This window comes from Cetorhinus maximus, chromosome 1, assembly GCF_964194155.1.
Source record: "Cetorhinus maximus chromosome 1, sCetMax3.hap1.1, whole genome shotgun sequence".
Taxonomy (NCBI): Eukaryota; Metazoa; Chordata; class Chondrichthyes; order Lamniformes; family Cetorhinidae; genus Cetorhinus; species Cetorhinus maximus.
The window spans coordinates 244,383,394-244,406,737 of record NC_135879.1 but is presented as its reverse complement, the minus strand read 5'-3'; the positions used below and the strand labels follow the sequence as shown (position 1 = coordinate 244,406,737).

Sequence of the window (23,344 nt, the reverse complement as noted above, 5' to 3'; positions counted from 1 at the left end):
TACCTAAAGGTACCAGTGGAGAAGTTTATTAGTACCTGACAGAAAGGTCATACACAAAATATAGAATACAGAATTCACAAGTCCATGCTAACTGTACATGGCACTGTGCATGCCTGGCCCAACAAGGACGGACAGAGCCTTGATCTCTGACACGATTCCCCAGACTCCCTTGAAATATACACTATAGATATGTGCAGAACTACACAATGACGATAGTTGGTGATGAATGACTTGTCATGTCCTTGCAAGTAATTGGGCCAGGCAGAAAAGGGTTTGGTCTTTATTGTAGCAAACACCAGCTTATAACGAATGGAGGGGAGAGAGAAGGATCAGGGTCACTGGCAGTGTGTGGATTGGGGCAGGGAAGAGAGAAGGGTCAGGGTCTCTGACAGTGCGTGGATTGCGGGAGGGGAGAGAGAAGACAGGGTCTCTGGTAGTGTGGGCATTGATGAAGAGAGAAGAGATAGGGTCTCTGGCAGTGTGTGGGTTAATGAAGAGAGAAGGGTCAGGGTCTCTGGCAGTGTGTGGGTTAATGAAGAGAGAAGGGTCAGGGTCTCTGTCAGTGTGTGGATTGCGGGAGGGGAGAGAGAATAGACAGGGTCTCTGGCAGTTCGTGGATTGTGGGAGGGGAGAGAGAAGAGACAGGGTCTCTGGTAGTGTGTGCATTGATGAAGAGAGAAGAGACAGGGTTTCTGGCAGTGTGTGGATTGTGGGAGGGGAGAGAGAATAGACAGGGTCTCTGGCAGTGTGTGCATTGATGAGGAGAGAAGAGACCGGGTTTCTGGCAGTGTGTGGATTGATGAAGAGAGAAGGGACAAGATCTCTGGCAGTATGTGGATTGATGAAGAGAAAAGGGACAGGGTCTCTGCCATTGTGTGGACTGATGAAGAGAGAAGAGACAAGATCTCTGGCACAATGTGGGTTGGGGGTGGGGGTGAAGAGAGAAGGTTTGGGCAAAAGACAGAGCAGTGGCACTAGGTAAACTGCTCCTTTAGATGCCAGTACAAACACAACGGGTCAAAGGTCTCTTTCTTTGCTGTAACCATTCTATGATTCTATAGGTATTTGACAAAGTACCAAATAATAGACTTGTGGCTCATGCGATTAGAGGTACAGTGACAACAATTAAGACAGAAAAGCAGAGAGCAGTGGTGAATGGTGTTTTGTCAGACTGGAAGGAGGTATACCTTGGTATTCCCCAAGATTTGTATCAAGCCCCCTGTTCTTTTTGAATTACCTGGACATGGGTATACAGGGTATGGTTGTAGATGACACAAAGCTTGGACATACAGTAAAAGTAAATCGCAGACTTCAGGAGAACATAGATTGGTGAAATGGGCAGGGTGATTGAAACATAATGCTGAGATGTGTTGCGTGATAGTGATGAGATACTATCAGTGAATTTTAAATATGGTGCAGCAACAAAGAAACCTGGAGTTTCAGGTACACAAATCTTTGATGGTGGCATGTCAAGTTGATAATCAAGCATATGGGATCAGTAGCTTTATAGAGGTTCAGCGTACATAAGCAAGGAAGTTATGCTAAATCTTTCGAAATCAGAAGAACAGATTTTTGAAAAAGATTCACTAAGCTCTTAGAGGCGGCTACGAGAAATTCTTTTCGTATTTTCTTCCAGCAAGAGAAAGAATTTCATGTAAGTAACCAGATAGGATTAATGTTGTCAAACACCAACCTCCAGACCTCCTCCTTGAACTTTCTTTATGCCAATCATTTTCAGTGGGAGAAGGACATCCAGCATCATGACTGCATCCACCACCATCTTGGAGAAGAAACCTTTCTGAAGAGCAATCAGTTTGGAGCTGAGGGCAGTAGCAGCGCATTTCTCTAAAAGCTCTCTCTGGTGTCTGCAAGGATGGGACGAGATAAAACAAACCATGTACATTGAAAGGAGCAGCATTAAAACTATTAGACATGTTTATCCTACAACTACATCCAGCCTGTTAATGGAACTACAAACAGGTCCACTTGATTGACAGCATTTCCACACTCTTTACCATAGTGTACATGGCTGCCGTCTGTGCTATCTACTGGATGCAATGCAGCAATGCTCCAAGGCTTCTTGAACAGCACCTCCCAAATCCAGGACCTCCATCACCAAGAAGGACAAGGGCAGAGGGTGCATGGAGACATAATCCTCTCCAAGTCAAACGCCATCCTAACTTGAAACATACATAGGCACTTAGGTAGGGATTCCATGATTTTGACTAACAGCAACATGCAGCACTTCAAGGCAGTAGCATCTCCTGAACCTGTATCTGGAAAATGCAAGTGCTGAAAAAGGGGGTGACTGAGGAGTGGACCATGGTGTCGCGGAGGGAACATTCCCTTCGGAATGCTGAAAAGGGGAAGAATGTGTTAGTGGAGGAATCATGCCGGAGGTGGCAGAAATGGGAGAGGATGATCCCTTGAATGTGGAGGCTCGGGTGGAAGGTGAGGACAAGTGAAACCTAACATGTTCTGGAAAGGAAGGGAAGGGATGAAAGCAGAAATGTGCGAAATGAGATGGATGAGGTTGAGGGTCCTGTCAACCAGAGAGACAGGGAATCCTCCACTGAGGTAAAAAAAAGAAAGAAATATCAGAACACTGGCATAGAAGATGGCTTCGTCAGAGCATGTGCAAGGGAGACAGAGGAATTGGGAGAATGGAAGAGATCCCTACAGGAAACAGGCTGATGCAATGTTTAATCCAGGTAGCTGTGTGAGTCAGTGAGCTTACAGTATATTTTATACTTACTCTTTGTCGTCTTTCTTCACAGTTACAGCAATGGCTTTGATTTTTTCCAAGGCCTATACCAGAAAGGAAAAATCAGAATCAGCTACAAAATAAGAGCTCTTGAGGGCTTCTCAGTCTTTACACTCCGTTATACACCAGATTATATCCAATGATGCCAGCACAGCCAATCAAACTTTTGTTTACCAAGTGCTGATAACATAGGGGCAAGTGGAGGAAATATTTGTAACCATGAATCAAACAACAAAAACTGAATCTCATCCTACATTAACAGCATCAGTAACTTGTGGAAAGCACAATAAGAGTGCTATATAAATAGTAAAGCATTCCAAGCTACTTCACAGGAGTGCAATCGGATCGAAATTGAGCAAGAGACACTGGAAAGGGTGCGCAAGGCTCGGCAAAAAGATTTTAAGTTTTAAGGAAGGTCTGAAAGGAGGCAAGGTGGAGAGATAGAGATATAGGGAGGGAATTCCAGAGCTTAGGGCCTAAGCAGCTGAAGACACGGCCACCAATTAAGGGGCAAAGGAAGTCATGGGGAGGAAAATGCACAAGGGACAAGGGTTGAAGAAACACCGAGGGATAAAAACTTTGAACTTGATGTTACTGGGCCAGGAGCCAACACAGGTCAACAATAATGGATGGCTGGGACTTAGTGCGCATTAGAACAGCAGAGTTTTGGATGTGCTGAAATTTACAGGTGGTGGAATATGGGAGGTTGGCCAGGAGAACATTGGACTAACAAAGGCATGGGTAAGATTTCAGCAGATGGGTTGAGACAGTGGTAGAGATGGGGCATGTTACAAAGGTAGAAGTAGGCAATCTTGGTGATGAGAATAGGATGCTTGAATCCCAGTTTTGTGTCAAATAGGACGCCAAGGTTGAAAACAGTCTGGCTCAACCTGAAACAGAGGCCATGGAGTGGGGTTTGAATCAGTGGTGACAGATCAAAGTTTGTAATAGAGGCTCTAGACAATGGTTTCAGATCCCACCCCCCACTCCACAATGTGTATTGGAATAACTTGCAAGCTTTTCTATTTATTCAGAGGATGTGGACATTGCTGGTAGTATTTATTGCCCATCCCTAACTGTTCTAGAGGTGGTGATAGCAACTAGGCCATTTCACATGGTAGTTGAGTAAACCACACTGGTGGGCACCTGAAATCACATACAGGACAGACTTTTTAAAGGCTGGCAGGTTTCCATCCCTCAAGGACACTAGTGAACTAGGTGGGTTTATTACAACGATCCAATAGCTTCATGATCACCATTACTGAAGGTAGCTTTTTATTCCAGATTTATTTAATTAAGTGAATTCAATTTACAAACTGCCATGGTGGGACTTGAACTCATCTCCTGGATTAGTAATCAAGGCCTCTGGGTTACTAGTTCAGTAACATAACCTATCCATACAAGAACTAGATGTTGAAGCAACAGTCCAACAACACAGAGGCACTGGAGGTGCTGAAAGACGTGGTGGATGCCACAGGCGCATGTGTGTAACTTGACATATTTTTGGAATGAAAGCAGGCGAGGATAGCCCACTGAACTTGACAGGGGAGAAAAGGTGTTGGAGGAGAGTGGGTCAACTGTGTCAAAGGCTGCAGGGAGCACGTGTGGAGCGATCGGTTACCAGAGTCTCAGTCGCACTGGACATCATCTGTGGCTTAGTTTAGGTCATACTTCAAGTCTTGAAGAGAGCAGAACACACAGATGCCAAATTATCCAACTCGTAAGTGTATGATATAAAGATGACCCAATGGAATTATTCAGAACATATCACCAAATACTTGCTAAGACTGGTTCAAACTGTATAGCTGGGGTGAATACTCCTGCTCACTGGCTAATTCATATGTCACAAAATATCAACCCACATATTGAGGCAGATTAAAAAGAGACAAAGGGATCATAAATCAACAAGATGAGTGCCTGTCTGGGGATTGCTTTTCAGGAAACTATAAAAATGCATGCAAAATAGCTTTCAGACTGTGACAGAAAGGAGATCGGACCAGTTTCTAAATTTTTCTTCAGAGGTATTGAAGATCCAGGGACATCCATTAAATCACAACCCAGCCCATTATAAAATAAAAGAAAAGCCATTATTACCAGCTGCGTGGCCCTACGGAAGGATCGGATGATAATCTGGGGATGAAGTCCCTCTTCCACATAGGATTTGATCTGTCTCAGGAATTCTGCAGCAAGTAAAGTAACGGAAGTGGTTCCATCACCCACCTGGAAAGAAAGACAAGAAAAGTCAACATATTACCATTATATGTATTCTAAACTTCATCATTACAACTATGAGCCCATTTAAAAGGAGTGCCTGATCCACTATCTCACCACTGTCCCAGAGTGTAAAATAACAATGTGAGACCCACTGCCCCAGAGTGTGAAAGGTCAGTGTGTGCCCCACTGTCCCAGAATGTGAAAGGTCAGTGTGTGCCCCACTGTCCCAGAGTGTGAAAGGTCAGTGTGTGCCCCACTGTCCCAGAGTGTGAAAAGAGTGTGAGACCCACTGTCCCAGAGTATGAAAGGACAGTGTGTGCCCCGCTGTCCCAGAGTGTGAAAGGAGTGTGAGACCCACTGTCCCAGAGTGTGAAAGGAGTGTGAGACCCACTGTCCCAGAGTGTGAAAGGACAGCATGTGCCCCTGTCCCAGAGTGTGAAAGAACAGTGTGACCCACTGTCCCAGAGTGTGAAAGGAGTGTGTGGCCCACTGTCCAAGAATGTGAAAGGACAATGTGTGCCCCCGTCCCAGAGTATGTAAGAACAGTGTGACCCACTGTCCCAGAGTGTGAAAGGAGTGCATGACCCACTGTCCCAGGGTGTGAAAGGACAGTGTGTGACCCACTGTCCCAGAGCGTGAAAGGAGTGCGTGACCCACTGTCCCAGAGTGTGAAAGGAGTGTGTGGCCCACTGTCCCAGGGTGTGAAAGGACGGTGTGTGACCCACTGACCCAGAGTGTGAAAGGACAGTGTCTGACCCACTGTCCCAGAGTGTGAAAGGACAGCGTGTGACCCACTGTCCCAGAGTGTGAAAGGACAGTGTGTGACCCACTGTCCCAGTGTGAGACCCACTGTCCCAGTGTGAAAGGGGTGTGTGACCCACTGTCCCAGAGTGTGAAAGGACACTGCGTGACCCACTGTCCCAGAGTGTGAAAGGACAGTGTGTGACCCACTGTCCCAGAGTGTGAAAGGGCAGTGTGTGATCCACTGTCCCAGAGTGTGAAAGGACAGTGTGACCCACTGTCCCAGAGTGTGAAAGGAGTGTGTGACCCACTGTCCCAGAGTGCAAAAGGACAACGTGTGACCCACTGTCCCAGAGTGTGCAAGGACAGTGTGTGACCCACTGTCCCAGAGTGCAAAAGGACAGTGTGTGACCCACTGTCCCAGAGTGTGAATGGTCAGTGTGTGACCCACTGACCCAGAGAGTGAAAGGACAATGTGTGACCCACTGTCCCACAGTGTGCAAGGACAGTGTGTGACCCACTGTCCCAGAGTGTGAAAGGACAGTGTGTGACCCACTGTCCCCGTGTGTGAATGGACAGTGTGTAACCCACTGTCCCAGAGTGTGCAAGGACAGTGTGACCCACTGACCCAGAACATGAAATGACAGTGCGTCGCCCACTGTCCCAGAGTGTGAAATGACAGTGCGTCGCCCACTGTCCCAGAGTGTGAAAGGACAGTGTGTGACCCACTGTCCCAGAGTGTGAAAGGACAGTGTGTGACCCACTGTCCCAGAGTGTGAAAGGACAGTGTGTGACCCACTGTCCTAGAGTGTGAAAGGACAGTGTGTGACCCACTGTCCCAGAGTGTGAATAGACAGTGTGTGACCCACTGTCCCAGAGTGTGAAAGGCCAGTGTGTGACCCACTATCCCAGGATGTGAAAGGACAGTGTGTGACCCACTGTCCCAGGGCATGAAATGGCAGTGTGTGACCCACTGTCCCAGAGTGAGAAAGGTCAGTGTGTGACCCACTGTCCCAGGGCATAAAAGGGCAGTGTGTGACCCACTGTCCCAGAATGTGAAAGGACAGCGTGTGACCCACTGTCCCAGAGTGTGAAAGGACAGCGTGTGACCCACTGTCCCAGAGTGTGAAAGGACAGTGTGTGACCCACTGTCCCAGGATGTGAAAGGACAGTGTGTGACCCACTGTCCCAGAGTGTGAAAGGACAGCGTGTGACCCACTGTCCCAGAGTGTGAAAGGAGTGTGTGACCCACTGTCCCCGAGTGTGAATGGTCAGTGTGTGACCCACTGTCCCAGAGAGTGAAAGGACAATGTGTGACCCACTGTCCCACAGTGTGCAAGGACAGTGTGTGACCCACTGTCCCAGAGTGTGAAAGGACAGTGTGTGACCCACTGTCCCCGTGTGTGAATGGACAGTGTGTAACCCACTGTCCCAGAGTGTGCAAGGACAGTGTGACCCACTGACCCAGAATATGAAATGACAGTGCGTCGCCCACTGTCCCAGAGTGTGAAAGGAGAGCGTGTGACGCACTGTCCCAGAGTGTGAAAGGAGAGTGTGTGACCCACTGTCCCAGAGTGTGAAAGGTCAGCGTGTGACCCACTGTCCCAGAGTGTGAAAGGACAGCGTGTGACCCCCTGTCCCAGGATGTGAAAGGACAGCGTGTGACCCACTGTCCCAGAGTGTGAATAGACAGTGTGTGACCCACTGTCCCAGAGTGTGAAAGGCCAGTGTGTGACCCACTGTCCCAGGATGTGAAAGGACAGTGTGTGACCCACTGTCCCAGGGCATAAAAGGGCAGCGTGTGACCCACTGTCCCAGAGTGTGAAAGGACAGCGTGTGACCCACTGTCCCAGAGTGTGAAAGGACAGCATGTGACCCACTGTCCCAGAGTGTGAAAGGACAGTGTGTGACCCACTTTCCCAGGATGTGAAAGGACAGTGTGTGACCCACTGTCCCAGGGCATGAAAGGGCAGTGTGTGACCCACTGTCCCAGAGTGTGAAAGGACAGCGTGTGACCCACTGTCCCTGAGTGTGAAAGGACAGCGTGTGACCCACTGTCCCAGGGCATGAAAGGACAGCGTGTGACCCACTGTCCCAGGGCGTGAAAGGACATTGTGTGACCCACTGTCCCAGAGTGTGAAAGGACAATGTGTGACCCACTGTCCCAGAGTGTGAAAGGACAACGTGTGACCCACTGTCCCAGGGCGTGAAAGGACAGCGTGTGACCCACTGCCCCAGAGTGTGAAAGGACAGTGTGTGACCCACTGTCCCAGAGTGTGAAAGGACAGTGTGTGACCCACTGTCCAAGTGTGAAAGGACAGTGTGTGACCCACTGTCCCAGAGTGTGAAAGGACAGTGTGTGACCCACTGTCCCAGAGTGTGAAAGGACAGTGTGTGACCCACTGTCCCAGAGTGCAAAAGGACAACGTGTGACCCACTGTCCCAGAGTGTGCAAGGACAGTGTGTGACCCGCTGTCCCAGAGTGCAAAAGGACAGTGTGTGACCCACTGTCCCCGAGTGTGAATGGTCAGTGTGTGACCCACTGTCCCAGAGAGTGAAAGGACAATGTGTGACCCACTGTCCCACAGTGTGCAAGAACAGTGTGTGACCCACTGTCCCAGAGTGTGAAAGGACAGTGTGTGACCCACTGTCCCAGAGTGTGAAAGGAGTGCATGACCCACTGTCCCAGGGTGTGAAAGGACAGTGTGTGACCCACTGTCCCAGAGCGTGAAAGGAGTGCGTGACCCACTGTCCCAGAGTGTGAAAGGAGTGTGTGGCCCACTGTCCCAGGGTGTGAAAGGACGGTGTGTGACCCACTGACCCAGAGTGTGAAAGGACAGTGTCTGACCCACTGTCCCAGAGTGTGAAAGGACAGCGTGTGACCCACTGTCCCAGAGTGTGAAAGGACAGTGTGTGACCCACTGTCCCAGTGTGAGACCCACTGTCCCAGTGTGAAAGGGGTGTGTGACCCACTGTCCCAGAGTGTGAAAGGACACTGCGTGACCCACTGTCCCAGAGTGTGAAAGGACAGTGTGTGACCCACTGTCCCAGAGTGTGAAAGGGCAGTGTGTGATCCACTGTCCCAGAGTGTGAAAGGACAGTGTGACCCACTGTCCCAGAGTGTGAAAGGAGTGTGTGACCCACTGTCCCAGAGTGCAAAAGGACAACGTGTGACCCACTGTCCCAGAGTGTGCAAGGACAGTGTGTGACCCACTGTCCCAGAGTGCAAAAGGACAGTGTGTGACCCACTGTCCCCGAGTGTGAATGGTCAGTGTGTGACCCACTGACCTAGAGAGTGAAAGGACAATGTGTGACCCACTGTCCCACAGTGTGCAAGGACAGTGTGTGACCCACTGTCCCAGAGTGTGAAAGGACAGTGTGTGACCCACTGTCCCCGTGTGTGAATGGACAGTGTGTAACCCACTGTCCCAGAGTGTGCAAGGACAGTGTGACCCACTGACCCAGAATATGAAATGACAGTGCGTCGCCCACTGTCCCAGAGTGTGAAATGACAGTGCGTCGCCCACTGTCCCAGAGTGTGAAAGGAGAGCGTGTGACCCACTGTCCCAGAGTGTGAAAGGACAGTGTGTGACCCACTGTCCCAGAGTGTGAAAGGACGGTGTCTGACCCACTGTCCCAGAGTGTGAAAGGACAGTGTGTGACCCACTGTCCCAGAGTGTGAAAGGACAGTGTGTGACCCACTGTCCCAGAGTGTGAAAGGACAGTGTGTGACCCACTGTCCTAGAGTGTGAAAGGACAGTGTGTGACCCACTGTCCCAGAGTGTGAAAGGACAGCGTGTGACCCACTGTCCCAGGATGTGAAAGGACAGCGTGTGACCCACTGTCCCAGAATGTGAAAGGACAGCGTGTGACCCCCTGTCCCAGGATGTGAAAGGACAGCGTGTGACCCACTGTCCCAGAGTGTGAATAGACAGTGTGTGACCCACTGTCCCAGAGTGTGAAAGGCCAGTGTGTGACCCACTATCCCAGGATGTGAAAGGACAGTGTGTGACCCACTGTCCCAGGGCATGAAATGGCAGTGTGTGACCCACTGTCCCCGAGTGTGAATGGTCAGTGTGTGACCCACTGTCCCAGAGTGTGAAAGGACAATGTGTGACCCACTGTCCCACAGTGTGCAAGGACAGTGTGTGACCCACTGTCCCAGAGTGTGAAAGGACAGTGTGTGACCCACTGTCCCCGTGTGTGAATGGACAGTGTGTAACCCACTGTCCCAGAGTGTGCAAGGACAGTGTGACCCACTGACCCAGAATATGAAATGACAGTGCGTCGCCCACTGTCCCAGAGTGTGAAATGACAGTGCGTCGCCCACTGTCCCAGAGTGTGAAAGGAGAGCGTGTGACGCACTGTCCCAGAGTGTGAAAGGAGAGTGTGTGACCCACTGTCCCAGAGTGTGAAAGGTCAGCGTGTGACCCACTGTCCCAGAGTGTGAAAGGACAGCGTGTGACCCCCTGTCCCAGGATGTGAAAGGACAGCGTGTGACCCACTGTCCCAGAGTGTGAATAGACAGTGTGTGACCCACTGTCCCAAAGTGTGAAAGGCCAGTGTGTGACCCACTGTCCCAGGATGTGAAAGGACAGTGTGTTACCCACTGTCCCAGGGCATAAAAGGGCAGTGTGTGACCCACTGTCCCAGAGTGTGAAAGGACAGCGTGTGACCCACTGTCCCAGAGTGTGAAAGGACAGTGTGTGACCCACTGTCCCAGGATGTGAAAGGACAGTGTGTGACCCACTGTCCCAGGGCATGAAAGGGCAGTGTGTGACCCACTGTCCCAGAGTGTGAAAGGACAGCGTGTGACCCACTGTCCCTGAGTGTGAAAGGACAGCGTGTGACCCACTGTCCCAGGGCATGAAAGGACAGCGTGTGACCCACTGTCCCAGGGCGTGAAAGGACATTGTGTGACCCACTGTCCCAGAGTGTGAAAGGACAACGTGTGACCCACTGTCCCAGGGCGTGAAAGGACAGCGTGTGACCCACTGCCCCAGAGTGTGAAAGGACAGTGTGTGACCCACTGTCCCAGAGTGTGAAAGGACAGCGTGTGACCCACTGTCCCAGAGTGTGAAAGGACAGTGTGTGACCCACTGTCCCAGAGTGTGAAAGGACAGTGTCTGACCCACTGTCCCAGAGTGTGAAAGGACAGTGTGTGACCCACTGTCCCAGAGTGTGAAAGGACAGTGTCTGACCCACTGTCCCAGAGTGTGAAAGGAGAGCGTGTGACGCACTGTCCCAGAGTGTGAAAGGAGAGTGTGTGACCCACTGTCCCAGAGTGTGAAAGGTCAGCGTGTGACCCACTGTCCCAGAGTGTGAAAGGACAGTGTGTGACTCACTGTCCCAGAGTGTGAAAGGACAGTGTGTGACCCACTGTCCCAGAGTGTGAAAGGACAGTGTGTGACCCACTGTCCCAGAGTGTGAAAGGACAGTGTGTGACCCACTGTCCCAGAGTGTGAAAGGACAGTGTGTGACCCACTGTCCCAGAGTGTGAAAGGACAGCGTGTGACGCACTGTCCCAGAGTGTGAAAGGAGAGTGTGTGACCCACTGTCCCAGAGTGTGAAAGGTCAGCGTGTGACCCACTGTCCCAGAGTGTGAAAGGACAGTGTGTGACTCACTGTCCCAGGATGTGAAAGGACAGTGTGTGACCCACTGTCCCAGGGCATGAAAGGGCAGTGTGTGACCCACTGTCCCAGAGTGTGAAAGGCCAGTGTGTGACCCACTATCCCAGGATGTGAAAGGACAGTGTGTGACCCACTGTCCCAGGGCATGAAAGGGCAGTGTGTGACCCACTGTCCCAGAGTGTGAAAGGTCAGTGTGTGACCCACTGTCCCAGGGCATAAAAGGGCAGTGTGTGACCCACTGTCCCAGAATGTGAAAGGACAGCGTGTGACCCACTGTCCCAGAGTGTGAAAGGACAGCGTGTGACCCACTGTCCCAGAGTGTGAAAGGACAGTGTGTGACCCACTGTCCCAGGATGTGAAAGGACAGTGTGTGACCCACTGTCCCAGAGTGTGAAAGGACAGCGTGTGACCCACTGTCCCTGAGTGTGAAAGGAGTGTGTGACCCACTGTCCCAGAGTGCAAAAGGACAACGTGTGACCCACTGTCCCAGAGTGTGCAAGGACAGTGTGTGACCCACTGTCCCAGAGTGCAAAAGGACAGTGTGTGACCCACTGTCCCCGAGTGTGAATGGTCAGTGTGTGACCCACTGTCCCAGAGAGTGAAAGGACAATGTGTGACCCACTGTCCCACAGTGTGCAAGGACAGTGTGTGACCCACTGTCCCAGAGTGTGAAAGGACAGTGTGTGACCCACTGTCCCCGTGTGTGAATGGACAGTGTGTGACCCACTGTCCCAGAGTGTGAAAGGACAGTGTGTGACCCACTGTCCCAGAGTGTGAAAGGACAGTGTGTGACCCACTGTCCCAGAGTGTGAAAGGACAGTGTGTGACCCACTGTCCCAGAGTGTGAAAGGACAGCGTGTGACCCACTGTCCCAGAGTGTGAAAGGACAGTGTGTGACTCACTGTCCCAGGATGTGAAAGGACAGTGTGTGACCCACTGTCCCAGGGCATGAAAGGGCAGTGTGTGACCCACTGTCCCAGAGTGTGAAAGGACAGCGTGTGACCCACTGTCCCAGGATGTGAAAGGACAGCGTGTGACCCACTGTCCCAGGGCATGAAAGGACAGTGTGTGACCCACTTTCCCAGGGCGTGAAAGGACATTGTGTGACCCACTGTCCCAGAGTGTGAAAGGATAGCGTGTGACCCACTGTCCCAGAGTGTGAAAGGACAGCGTGTGACCCACTGTCCCAGGGCGTGAAAGGACAGTGTGTGACCCACTGCCCCAGAGTGTGAAAGGACAGTGTGTGACCCACTGTCCCAGAGCGTGAAAGGACAGCATGTGACCCACTGTCCCAGAGTGTGAAAGGACAGCGTGTGACCCACTGTCCCAGGGCGTGAAAAGACAGTGTGTGACCCACTGTCCCAGAGTGTGAAAGGACAGTGATCCACATTCCCTTGGCATGAGTAGACGTTGTCTGACCTCCCGTAGCATTTGAATCTTGATTTGGAAGAGAGGAAATGAAAATGTTCCCTTTCATTTTACCTCAGCATCTTGTGATTTTGCGATGTCCACAAGGGTTTTTGCAGCTGGATGAACAACATCGAGAAGCTTCAAGATGGTGGCTCCATCATTTGAAACAGTAGCTTTCCCTAAAAAAAACACACCACACATTTAATGCACCAGAGACTCTTCCAACTGTCTAGTACACGCCATCCAGCCACACAGAGCAAAAGGTGTATGTGCAATCTTTGGTCTGTGTTTGATTAGCTGTACAGTAGTAGAGGCACAATTGTTATCAGCACCCTGCACTGTACAGAAGATGGGCTGAATCAGTTTGCACTCCTAATTGAATTTGATGGCTCCTGCTGCAAAATCTCTAGGCGGAATTCACTTCGGAATGGCACCTTGTCCATTAGTGATAACTCTCAGGGCCAAATAGCTCGCAACACAATTTCCACAAGAAAGGCTAAAGTAGAAAGCAGCCGATCAATGACAAGATTAACGACATCGCCACATGAGGAATTTAAAGCTTCAAAATTAAAATTGCCACAGTCTTAGTGGAGATAGTTATTTGAAACCACAGTTACTGTTCCACACATTGCATGGCACAATATAGTGTGCTGCAGTCAATTCAACCGCTTGAAACATAACCACATATATCACCATGAAATATAATAAAGCAAGCTACTCAACAGTAGCAATCAGGAACAGCTACTCAACACCTTAGAATATTTACCATTCTGATGTTACACACATTTAGGAACAAAGGAACAGGAAGAGGTCGTTTAGCCCCTTGACTCTGTTCCACCATTCCATGAAATTAGAGCTGATCTTCTAACTCTATTAAGTCATGGGGAAGATAGAAAAATATGGCCAAGGTGCCTATTACCCCTACCTCTATCATCCACGATGAGCTTGTCCATCCCACGTGGCCCCAGTGTGGTACGAACGGCCTCAGCGATAACCTGGCAGGCATTAATGTTACTGACAAGCTGTGGAGTTCCTTGGGAAGTGTCAGTCCCCTCCTTGAGGAGGATAACCGGTGTGGACTGGGAAAGAAAAGCACATTTAGATTAAATCTATTAATAATTGGATGACATGGACTTAATGAGTCACCTTTTGAAGGCTAAAGTACAGAGTACTAAATACCACCAAGTTTGAGAAGACTAGAAGATATTAGCGTAAACTAAGAAATTGGTATTACAATCATAGAATCTGCAGGCAAAGGAGAAGGTCATTGCACCTCTGCTGGCTTTCAGAAAGTGCTGCCCACTTTCTCCCATTCTTCAGTCCACTCCATATAACCTTTGCTTCAAATGGATTCTTCTTTCAGAGTGCCCTAGCCTATCCAATTCTCCTCATAGCTGCAATTTACAAGCTCTGGCAGCATTCTTGTAAAATTCCTCTGCACTCTCTCCAGAGCAACTATGTCCTTCCTGTGATGTGGTGACCAGAACTGTACACAAAATTCCAACTGTGGCCTAACCAGCGTTTTATACAATTCCATCATTTCATCCCTGCTTTTGTATTCAATACCTCACCCAACAAAGGAAAGCATTCCATATGCTTTTTTTACCACCTTATCCACCTGTCCTGCCACCTTCAGGGGCCTGTGGACATACACTCCAAGGTCTCTCACTTCCTCAATCTCGCTCAATACTGAACCCTGGGAAACACCACTGTATTGCCATCCAGTCTGAAAAGTAACCATTTAGCATTACTCTTTATTTTCAGTCCCTTAGCAAATTTTGTATCCTACCTCATCTCCAATTTCGTCCCTAAACCTCAACCTTTTAACATCTTCCATGAATCCCACATCTGATCAAGTGTTTGGCTCCCCTTCCTAAGGTCTTTATCTTGAAGTTTATTGTGTTTTTCTCATGCCCCTATCAAGTGATTTGGAACATTTTACTATCTTACAGTCAGTTTAAATATTGTATGTATTGTACTCTTAATTCATTCTCTTCTTGGTTGCCGTGCTATACTTGACCCCAATGAGAAGAGAGAAAAAGTTGGAATGCGTGGTTTGGCGGATCTCAAACATTGCAATGGTCCTGAAGTTACCCACTTCAGGCCACAGCATGCCATTCAGTCCATCTAAGTTCACCCATTCAGGTTCAAGGTACTTTAAGGAATAGAGTGTGCTTTCAAAGTTTGCAGATGATACAAAAATTAAAACAATGAGGAGAATAATAGCAGATTTCAGGAAGACATTGATAAGACTTGTAAAACAGTTAGACACACAATGTATTTTGGCAGCATTGAGGTGAGGCAATGTAAACTAAATGTTATAATTTTAAACAAGGTTCAGGAACAAAGAACAACAGGTTTATGTGCAGAAATCTTTGAAGATAGCAGGACAAGTTGAGAGGGCTGTTCAAAAAGCATGTGGGGCCCTGGGCTTTATGAATAGGAAAAGAGTGCAAAAACAAGGAAGTTGTACTGAACATTAAAACACTGGCTAGGCCTCAGCTGGAGAACTCTTGTTCAATTCTAGGTACTACACTAGAAAGGATGACAAGACCTTGGAAAGGGTGTAGAAGAGATTTACTAGAATGATACTAGAGATGAGGAACTACTTTCAGAGAGACTGGAGAAGCTGAAGTTGATCTCCTTGGAGTAGAGAAGGTTAAGGGGAGATTTGATAGTGGCGTTCAAATTCATGAATATTTTTGATAAAATAAATGAGGAAAGTTGTTTCCAGAAACACTCAAGAAGCTCAACAGCATCTAGGATAAAGCAGTCCACCACTTTAAACATTCACTCCCTCCAGCCCAGCACACCACGACTGCAGTGTGTACCTACAAGGTGCACTGAAGCAACTTGCCAAAGTTTCTGCAACATCACTTCTCAAACCCACAGCTCCAGCTGTCTAGAAGGTCAAAGGTAGCATGACAACACCATCACCTGCACTCTCACATAATCCTGACTTGAAAATATATTACTGTTCCTTCAGCATCACTGGGCCAAAATCCTAGAACTGCCAACTAACAGCACAGTGGGGGTGCCTACACCAACGCAGACTGCAGTGGCTCAAGAAGACAGTTCACCACCACTTTACAAGGGCAATTTGGAATATGTGATAAAGATGGATTCTACCAGTGTGGCCCATGAATGGATGAATAAAGTGGCAGAACTATCAGAAACAGATTTAAGGTTTTTAAGAAAGTAAAATACCGCAGATGCTAGAAATTAAAACAGAAAATATTCACATCTGGCAGCATCTGTGGAGAGCGAAAAGAGTTAATGTTTCAGGTTGATGATCTTTAAAGAGAACTTAGTTCTGACAAAAAGGTCATCAACCTGAAACACTGTTTCTCTCTCCACAAGTGCTGCCAGGCCTGTTCAGTATTTCCAGCATTTTTTATTTTATTACAGATTTAAGGTAATTGGCAAAAGAACCAGAGGCAATATGGGAAAACTTTTTTTCTTATGCCTATAATGGGTGTTGGAAGCAGATTTAATGGACAAATGCGTTTTACAGCTTGGTTTATAGTTCAGAACTCACAGCAGTACAGTGTGAGGACTGCTTAAAATCCACATCATTCTTCCCCCAACCAGCGTCATCAAAACAGGTTAACCAGTCCTTCACCCACTTTCTAGGATCTTGCTGTTCGTAAAAGGCATGTCAATGTGACAGCACTTGTACAAGTATAAACTGATCGGTGTTAGCGCTGATTTGCAATGGGTGGGTCATTAATCTAGCCAATATCCCCAGCATGATGGATAAGGGAGTGTCTATGGATATTGTCCTTATGAACTTCCAGAAGGTATTTTAGAAGATTCCACTCAAGAGATTAGCAAAAATAACAAAGTAACTTTCAAAGAATCACACGGCGCAGAAGAGGCACTTCAGCCCATCGAGTCTGCACCGACGTGTGAGAAACACCTGACCTATCTACCTAATCCCATTTACCAGCACTTGGCCCATAGCCTTGAATGTTATGACGTGCCAAGTGCTCATCCAGGTACTTTTTAAAGGACGTGAGGCAACCCACCTCCACCACCCTCCCAGGCAGTGCATTCCAGACCGTCACCACCCTTTGGGTAAAAAAGTTTTTCCTCACATCCCCCTTAAACCTCTTGCTCCTCACCTTGAACTTATGTCCACTCGTGACTGACCCTTCAACTAAAGGGAACAGCTGCTCCCTATCCACCCTGTCCATGCCCCTCATAATCTTGTACACCTCGATCAGGTCCCCCCTCAGTCTTCTCTGCTCCAACGAAAACAACCCAAGTCTAACCAACCTCTCTTCATAACTTAAATGTTTCATCCCAGGCAACATGAATCTCCTCTGCACCCCCAGTGCAATCACATCCCTCCTATAATGTGGCGACCAGAACTGCACACAGTACTCCAGCTGTGGCCTCACCAAGGTTCTATACAACTCCAACATGATCTCCCTACTTCTGTAATCTATGCCTTGATTGATAAAGGCAAGTGTCCCATATGCCTTTTGCACCACCCCACTAACATACCCCTCTGCCTTCAGAGACCTATGGGCACACACGCCAAGGTCCCTTTGTGCCTCAGAACCTCTGAGTGTCATGCCGTTCATTGAATACTTCCTTGTCAAATTACTCCTTCCAAAGTGTATCACCTCACGTTTTTCAGGGTTAAATTCTATCTGCCACTTATCTGCCCATTTGACCACCCCATCTATATCTTCCTGTAGCCAAGACACTCAACCTCACTGTTAACCACCCGGCCAATCTTTGTGTCATCTGCAAACTTACTAATCCTATCTCCCACAGCCATCTATGTCGTTTATATAAATGACAAATAATAGGGGACCGAGCACAGATCCCTGTGGTACGCCACTAGATACTGGCTTCCAGATGCTAAAGCATCCTTCTGTCATCACCCTTTGTCTCCTACAACTAAGCCAATTTTGAATCCACCTTATCAAATTACCCTGTATTACATCTGCATTTGCCTTCTTTAGAAGCCTCCCATGTGGGACTTTATCAAAGGCTTTACTGAAATCCATATAAACTACATCAACTACAGTACCCTCATCTACACACCTGGTCACCTCCTCAAAAAATCAATCAAATTTGTTAGGCATGACCTCCCTCTGACAAAGTCATGCTGACTATCCCTGATCAAACCTTGCCTCTCCAAGTGGAGATAGATTCTCTCCTTCAGAATTTTCTCCAATAGTTTCCCTACCACTGACATAAGACTCACTGGCCTGTAGTTCCCTGGCTTATCTCTACAACCCTTCTTAAATAGCGGAACCACATTAGCTGTTCTCCAGTCCTCTGGCACCTCCCCCGTGGCCAGAGAGGAATTAAAAATTTGAATCAGAGCCCCTGCGATCTCCTCCCTTGCCTCCCTCAGCAGTCTGGGACACAAATCATCCGGGCCTGGATATTTGCCCACTTTTAAGCCTGCCAACACCTCCAATACCTTGTCACTCCCGATATCAATTTGCTTAAGAACTTCGCAGTCTCTCTCCCCGAGTTCAATACCTTCATCCTCATTCTCTTGGGTGAAGATGGATGTGAAGTATTCGTTCAACTGATCTCCTCTGGCTCCATCCATAGATTGCCCCCTTGGTCCCTAATGGGCCCTACTCTTTCCCTGGTTATCCTCTTCCCATTGATATACTTATAGAATATTTTGGGATTTTCCCTACTATTACCAGCGAGAGCTTTCCCATTTCCCCTCTTTGCTCTCCTAATTGTTTTCTTAAGCTCCACCCTGCACTTTCTGTACTCCACTAATGCCTCCGCTGATTTGCTCCCCTTGTACCTGCTAAAAGCCTCTTTTCCTTCTCATCGTATCCTGAATATCTCTGGTCATCCATGGTTCTCTGGGCTTGTTACTCCTTCCTATCACCCTAGAGGGAACATGTTGAGCCTGTACCCTCCCCATTTCCTTTTTGAACACCCCCCACTGCTCCTCTGTAGATTTCCCCACAAGTAGCTGTTCCCAGTCTACCTTGGCCAGATCCTGCCTTATTTTACTAAAATCCACTCTCCCCCAATCCAAAACAATTTTTTTGCAACTTGTCTATTTCTTTGTCCATGACAAACTTAAACTATACCATGTTGTGGTCGCTATCACTAAAATGCTCCCCCACCACCACCTCAGCCACCTGTCCGGCTTCATTCCCCAGAATTAGGTCCAGCACCGCGCCGTCCCTTGTTTGACCCTCTACATATTGACCTAAAAAGTTCTCCTGTACACATTTCAAGAAATCCACTCCATCCAAGCCCTTAACACTATGTCTATCCCAATTAATGTTGGGAAAGTTGAAATCACCTAATATAATTACCCTGTTGATTTTATTTTTACACACCTCCGCAAATTGTGCACATATTCGCTCCTCAATTTCCCGCTGACTATCTGGGGGTCTATAATAAACACCTAACAATGTGGCTGCCCCTTTTGTATTCCTAAACTCTACCTACAAAGCTTCATTCGATGCCCCCTCCAAGATATCATCTCTCCTTACTGCAGTAACTGACTCCTTAACTAATAATGCAACGCCTCCTCCTCTTTTACCCCCTCCCCTGTCTCGCCTGAAGATTCTATATCCCGGAATGTTGAGCTGCCAATCCTGCCCTTCCCTCAACCATGTCTCAGTGATGGCTACTATATCACAATTCCACGTGTCAATCATCACCCTTAACTCATCTGTTTTACCTGTAATACTCCTGGCATTAAAATAGAGGCCATCCAGCCTTGACATGCTCCCTTGAAATTTAATGCAGCTGTACTCATTCTGACTTGATTGTTTTACTGTATTATGATGGTTCCCTATTCTGCTAACATTCTGTGTCCCCTTCCTCTGCCGAATTAGTTTAAACTCCTCCCAACAGCACAAGCAAACCCGCCCACAAGGATGTTAATCCCGCTCTGGTTCAGATGTAGACCGTCCTGCTTGTACAGGTCCCACCTTCCCCAAAAACGGTCCCAGTGATCCAGGAATCTAAAAACCTCCCTCCTGCGCCAACTCTTAAGCCACGTATTCATCTGCGCTATTCTCCTATTTCTGAGCTGGCTAGCACGTGGGACTGGGAGTAATCCAGAGATTACAACCCGAGAGGTCTCGCTTTTTAGTCTACTGCCTAACTCCCTGAATTCTTGATGCAAGACCTCATCCCTCTTTCTACCTATGTCACTGGTACCAACATGTATCGTGATCTCTACCTTATCACCCTCCCCCTTCATGATGCCCTGCAGCCGTTCAGTGACATCCCGGACCCTGGCACCAGGGAGGCAACATACCATCCTGGAGTCACGTTGACGGCCACAGTAGCGCCTATCTGTTCCCCTGACTATAGAATCCCCTATTACTATTGCTATTCCTCTCTTCTTCCCCTCCTGTACAGGCAGGCTGCTTGTGATGCCAGAAGCTTGGCTCTGTCAGCACTCCCTGGAGGAACCAGTGTCCTCATCAGCCTCCAAAATGGAATACCGATTTGCGAGCGGGACCCCAGGGGACTCCTGAACTACCTGCCTGTTTCTCTTGGACTGCCTGGTGGTCACCCATTCCCTTCCTTCCTCAATTCCCTTCAGCTGCAGTGTGACCACCTCTCTAAACTTTGTGCCGAGGGTTCGTTGGGAATTAGAAGAGAGTAAAGATAAAGAAATGTTCTGAGTGGTGGGATGTGACAAGTGGTGTTCCCCAGGGATCTACTGAGGCCTAAGCTTTCACCATAGATTTCAATGACTTGAATGAAGGTACAGATCTAAATAAGGAGTCACAGGAAGTTGTGTGGTTGGCAAAAGGAAGTTGCAAAGGGACATAGATTAAGTCTACAGCAGATGAAGTTCAATGTGGAATAGTGTGAGGTCACATCCATTTTGGATTCAAGAAAGACAAATGTGCAAAACTAGGAACTGTGGAAGAGCAAAAGGATTTGGGTGTTCATGTATGCAAATCACTAAAACCAAGTGCACAGGTAATAATGATAGCAGTATCTCAACTCTCAAAAATATCCCAAAGCACAGAACGTTATATGATTTCTTTTCAAATTGGGAGTCACTGGTGTCATGAAAGCAAAAGCAGTAAAAAAGAGCTTCCATTTATACAACACCTTTATAGAAGCACTTTCTACAACTTCAAGACATCACAAAGCATTTTACAGCCAACAAAGTACTCGTGAACTGTAGTCACTTTCGTAAGTAAGGCAACTGATTGCAGAGGAAGATCCCACAGACAGTGATGCAATAGCCAATGAACCTATTTTAAAGATGGTATTTGAGAGATAAATGTTGTTCAGGGCACTGGAGGGAACTTCCTGATGTTTCTTGAGCTCTGGCTTTGGGATCTTTTACATTCCCCTGAGAGAAGTCAGGGCCTCAGTTTAACGTCTCATCTGAAAGACGGCACCTCCAATGGTGCAGCGCTCTCACAGTAGTGCATGGGTGTATCAGTCTGGATTATGTTGTCATTTATTGCAAGCGGAATGGAATATCAAAATAGGGAGGTTTTACTACTGTTGTGCAGGGGTTGGTGGGACCACATCTGGAGTACTGTGTACAGTTTTGGTCTTCTTAGTTAAGAAAGGATAAATGTGTTAGAAGTAGTTGAGAGAAGGTTCACTTGAATGGTAGCTGGAATTGGGGGGGTGGGTGCTTAAATGAGAAAAGGTTGGGCAGGCTGGGCCATTGGAGTTTAGAAGATTGAGGTTATCGAAACATATAAGATCCTGAAAGCACTTGCCAGGGCGGATGCTGAAAGGATGTTTCCCCTTGTGGGAGAGACCAGAACTAGGGGACCAGTGGAGGCAGGGTCATTGAGTATTCTTAAGGCAGAAGGAGATAGGTTCTTGACTAACAAGGGAGTCAGAGGCTATCGGGGCCAGGCAGGACGTGGAGTTGAGCAACAATCAGATCAGCTATGATCCTTCTGAATGGCGGAACAGGCTCGAGGGGCCAAATGGCCTACTCCTCCTAATTCATACGTTCATGGCCCATAATCTCTGGATTCGGATGAGTGTTTCCAATGAATTAAACTAGATCTAAATGGATTAAGAGAAAATACTTTTGTTTAAGATAATCAGTCAAACTTGTGTCGTGGCTCATTGATGTTACCAAGAGTGACGGACATTCATACACAGGACCAGTTCTCTACAAAAAAAGAGAGGAACATGTTCAAGCCTTGCGCCCTTTTTTGAATTACCCAGGGGGGCGGGGGGGGGGTGCTGCTGTAGCTCCCCCGTTACTTTCTCCATGACAACACCTCGGCCAATCAAAGTCAACTTGCCTATCGATTGTTGCGACAGTTTGAAATTTGGAATTCTTGTGTTTGTCCGGATGAGTGCAAGGCCAAAAAGCTTCAGCAACACGGTCTCTCTCTGCAGCACGGTCCCTCTCTGCAGCACGGTCCCTCTCTGCAGCACGGTCCCTCTCTGCAGCACGGTCCCTCTCTGCAGCACGGTCCCTCTCTGCAGCACGGTCCCTCTCTGCAGCACGGTCCCTCTCTGCAGCACGGTCCCTCTCTGCAGCACGGTCCCTCTCTGCAGCACGGTCCCTCTCTGCAGCACGGTCCCTCTCTGCAGCACGGTCCCTCTCTGCAGCACGGTCCCTCTCTGCAGCACGGTCCCTCTCTGCAGCACGGTCTCTCTTTGAGAGCAATGATCAAGACCTGCACCTACAGGCTCCTGTCAAAACACTTTTCCGGATTGTTCTAGAAGTTTCCATGAAGTACAGAGCCAGGCTAGAGAGGTTACGTGACCACCTCACCCTAGCCCCCCCCAGCCCCAGCCAGCAAACTGTGCCCCCCCACCCACCCCCCCAGTGGAGCACCGCCCTGGACTCCGCCTTCGGGTGGGCCCCACACGTCGCCTCAGGGTCACCGCCCCCTTTAAGAGATTCCGAGATTTGTCATTCCCGAGCTCCACAGAATAGCCCCCGGGGGGCCCCATCTGCGCTCACCCACCTTCCACACACCCAAACTGCTCCAAATGCGCCTCACTCCCCCCCCCCCCACCGCCTGACCTCCACCCCCTTCCCTAGGCCTAGGCCCAGGCCCGGGCCCAGCCGGCGCCCGCGCGCCCCACACACGGGGCCAAAACCCCGCAGCGAGCAGCCAATCCCACGCCCATACGGCCTTTCTCGGTCAGCTCGCAACGTCCCGTAAACATCCCGCGCCCCCTTTCACCGATAAACCCATCCCCGGCCGGCGGATGGCACCGGATTGCCTCCGCTCCGCTCCGCTCTGCTCACCCACCATCATCTTTCTGCCTCGCCTCTCCGAGCCGCCCCGTCGGAACCTTCCAGCAACTGGCCAACACGCAACGGCGTCCTGACGTCACACGGTGCCCGTGCGCGCAGCTGCCACGGCAACGACAGACGCCGGCGCTCTGCCAGTATCAAAGATGGCGACCCCCTCCGGCTCTGGCCAATTCTGGATGTGAGGGTAAAAGGGATCAGTACACTGGAGAAAAATGGATCTGCATTGGAATAGAGGGATCAGTACACTGGAGAAATAGGGATCTGCATTGGAATACAGGGATCAGCACACTGGAGAAATAGGGATCTGCATTGGAATACAGGGATCAGCACACTGGAGAAATAGGGATCTGCATTGGAAT

General features: G+C 48.8%; 1 protein-coding gene across 1 annotated transcript in view; it reads right to left on the bottom strand.

The window, feature by feature from the left end:
* Positions 1-23,066, bottom strand: part of cct7 (chaperonin containing TCP1, subunit 7 (eta)) — a 42,866-nt gene extending 19,800 nt beyond the window's left edge. The window contains exons 1-6 of the mRNA XM_078555060.1: positions 22,981-23,066; positions 13,686-13,839; positions 12,833-12,939; positions 4,859-4,984; positions 2,756-2,808; positions 1,694-1,865 (exon numbers count right to left, since the gene is read on the bottom strand). Coding sequence (XP_078411186.1) covers positions 1,694-1,865; positions 2,756-2,808; positions 4,859-4,984; positions 12,833-12,939; positions 13,686-13,839; positions 22,981-22,986 — 618 coding nt within the window. The 5' untranslated portion in view covers positions 22,987-23,066. The remainder of the gene's footprint in view (positions 1-1,693; positions 1,866-2,755; positions 2,809-4,858; positions 4,985-12,832; positions 12,940-13,685; positions 13,840-22,980) is intronic.
* Positions 23,067-23,344: the final 278 nt, after the last annotated feature.